The sequence below is a fragment of the Etheostoma spectabile genome, chromosome 23 (assembly GCF_008692095.1).
Source record: "Etheostoma spectabile isolate EspeVRDwgs_2016 chromosome 23, UIUC_Espe_1.0, whole genome shotgun sequence".
Classification (NCBI taxonomy): Eukaryota; Metazoa; Chordata; class Actinopteri; order Perciformes; family Percidae; genus Etheostoma; species Etheostoma spectabile.
In genome coordinates, this window is record NC_045755.1 from 15543783 (window position 1) to 15547054 (window position 3272).

General features: G+C 41.7%; 1 protein-coding gene across 1 annotated transcript in view; it reads left to right on the forward strand.

Annotated features, from left to right (window-relative positions):
• Window positions 1-3272, forward strand: part of magi2a (membrane associated guanylate kinase, WW and PDZ domain containing 2a) — a gene marked incomplete in the record, with an annotated part of 285654 nt that overhangs the window by 266149 nt on the left and 16233 nt on the right. The window contains 1 exon segment of the mRNA XM_032505476.1: window positions 2493-2756. Coding sequence (XP_032361367.1) covers window positions 2493-2756 — 264 coding nt within the window.

Below are 3272 nucleotides of genomic sequence, written 5' to 3' on the forward strand. Positions count from 1 at the left end.
GCCCAGGTCAGGCAGACCCCGCAAGACAACTGCTCGAGAGGACCGTTTGTTGGCTCAAGAATCCAAGGCCGGCTCATTTTCCACTGCAGCAGAGCTCCACCAGACCTGGTCCCCTGAAGTCCCTGTGTCAACCAGAACGGTTTGTGGATTCTGTCTCGAAATGGCTCCATGGTCGAATCAGTGCCCAGAAGCCAGCACTAAACAAAAGACAATTGAAAAACGTGTGGCATTTGCCAAGGCCCACAGCCTGCTAAAAGGATAGACGCTGGAGAAGTGGAAGAAAGTGGAATTTTCAGATGAATCTTCTGTTGAATTACACCACAGTTGCTGCAAATATTGCAGGAGACCTACTGGAGCCCGCATGGATCCAAGATTCACCCAGAAAACAGTGAAGTTTGGTGGCGGAAATATCAGGTCTGGGGTTACTCCAGTATGGGGTGTGCGAGAGATCTGCAGGGTGGAAGGCAACATCAATAGTCTCAAATACCAAGAAATCTTAGCTACCTCTATTACCAACCATAAAAGAGGCCACATTCTCCAGCAGGATGGTGCTCATCGCATATTCCATCCCACTCAAAGTTCCTTAAGGCGAAGAAGATCAAGATGCTCCAGGATTGGCCGGCCCAGTCACCAGACATGAACATCATTGAGCATATGTGGGGTAGAGTGAAGAGGAAGCATAGAAGACCAAACCAAAGAATATTGATGAACTCTGGGAGGCATGCAAGACTGCTTTCCTAGCTATTCCTGATGACTTCATCAATACATTGTATGAATCCTTGCCAAACCGCAGGATGCAGTCCTTCAAGCTCATGGAAGTCATACAAGATATTAATTTGAATCTCACAGCGCGCTATTAATTTGTGACATATTTTAGTATTTGTAGTAAATTTGTTCAATTTATGTATAGGCGACAAAACTTATGTCTTGCCAAAATTTGACCTTTCGTCTTTTTTTAGTGAAACTAATTTATTTCAGTGCATTGAACTCATTTGGGAGGTTTTAGTTTTCATATGAGCTATTTACACAAATGATTAATTAAAAGTCAGGTTAATAGGCAGGTGTTTCTACAAAATAGATAAGCGACAAGACTTTTGTCAGGGACTGTTCATGTGGGTATGTAGCTTTTTATGGTGACAAATCTTCCTGTATCAGTGAGCTGTGAGAAGTTACAATTTCAGAAGTTGCCATTCTTAACTGTTTGACTACAGAAAACCACAGCGCTGCTTCTCGTTGAGATATCAAAACAACAACACAGGGTTTGATCGCTCAGTACGCCAGAAATGCGTACACACAAAAAAGTTAGAGGTGCAAGATTCTGTTTCCGCTCGGGCTGGATTGACACCATGCTGCATTTTAATGATGTGTTTTGCCACATTGTGACAGTTGCTTTTGCTTTTCTGTTTTGTGTTGCTGTCTTGTATCTGCTTCTTGATTCTTCACAATGACGGGATTCAGCTCCAGCCGTAAAATCGATTGTTTTTGCAAATGCAACATTATCCTTAGATTCTTCCAAAGCAATTATGTATCACATTTTTACAGCACAGGGTCATAATGATGTCCTAAAAATGCTGCTATAGTGACAACTTTACAAATAGTAAATTGAGATTTTACATTTAAAGCATATAATGACGCTGATCTTTAACACATTGTTAAAAATTCAAATAAATTGAATTGAATTTCATTCAAATAATTGTTCAAGACCCAAAGAGATGAAACTATCCAATATTAAAAGAACAAAAATATCAGAGAAAAGTCAAAAGTATGAAAACAGATTTGTGCATTACAACTTTGTTGTTCTTCTGTCCTGTCCCATTAATTGTCTCACGACCCCTCCCGATTTTTGTAGGAGCCCCGACCCCTAGGTTTGGAACCGCTGGACTAAACTACCTATCCTTATATAAAATTGTTAAAACCAGCTACAACACTACTATAAAATTTATACTAATAACTCACTCACATACATCAATACTTTCACGGTTGATACTTTGAGTACTTTTTGTTAATAACACTTCTGTACATTTGATTTCGATTGTATAACCTGTAACAGTATTTTGTTGTTGTTGTATTGTTAATTTTTCTTAAGTAAGAGACTGTACAAAAATTGTTGGGGTGTGGAGGGCAACTAAACTTTATGTTTTACTTTTTAGAAAAAAAAGACCGCCACAGAGTTATTAAAATTATTTTTGAAGCCCCCCTTGACTCCACTTGAAGAAAAAAACATCCTACACGACATGCGGCTGGTTAGCTAATTGCTTAAAATCACATTTGATTGGATACATTAATGTAGACACCCTGAGTTCAAACATAAGTCAATGAACAAACAATGATATGAAGAGAAAAGAGGGATTTTGATATTTAATAAAATCCTATGTTTTGCATATAACTGAAAGATTAACCCAGGGACACATGATTAGGACTATATTTCTGGATCCTTCTCCAACCACTGTCTTTGTGTATATGCCCACTCAGCTCTCTACCTCCCCCTGCAGGTGAGTCCTTCCCGGAGAACGGCCGTAGCCCTGGCTCTGTCTCCACGCAACACAGCTCCCCACACAGTGACTTCACCTATGGCAACAGCACCAGCACTACCCAGACACCCAACGCCAACATGGGCAACCCAGCCGCCGCTTCAGACAGGACGTCGACCCCCAACACACAACCCAGTGATGTCATCATCAATCGAAAGGAGAGCGAAGGCTTCGGCTTCGTCATCATCAGCTCGCTCAACAGGCCCGAGGCGGCCGCCACCAACAGTAGGTCCAGGGATTGTTTTGGTGATATTTCATGGAGTTAAATAGATGCTTATGCATCATCACTCATACTCTACTCAGCATAACAAGCGCTTCAAGTGTTACACCTCGCATGAAAGCTCTCAGACACATATAAACTACCAGGTAAACTCAACATAGTGTCAAGATATGTGGCAAACTTAAGTATAAGAAGAGGCCATGGCTCAATAACATGTTAAGCACCTCTCATTCCATCTCCTCAATTATGCATGCCCTCCCACGGCACGTCACTTACACACATCTCTAGATTCCCGCCGTCAGCATCAGTGCATCGCCCACACACATGAAAAAAACTGAAAAAATCTGGATGGCTTACGTAAGCCTGGGGTGAATAGCAAAGTGAAAGAGACAGAGACATTCAGTCAGTCAGTCAGTGAGTGGTGTGTGAGCACAGACAGGCGTAATCCTCCAACCTGCTGCTGAGCACGTCTTTACCTGCAGCTTGTTGTGTTTGTGTGTGTGTGTGTGTGTGTGTGTGTG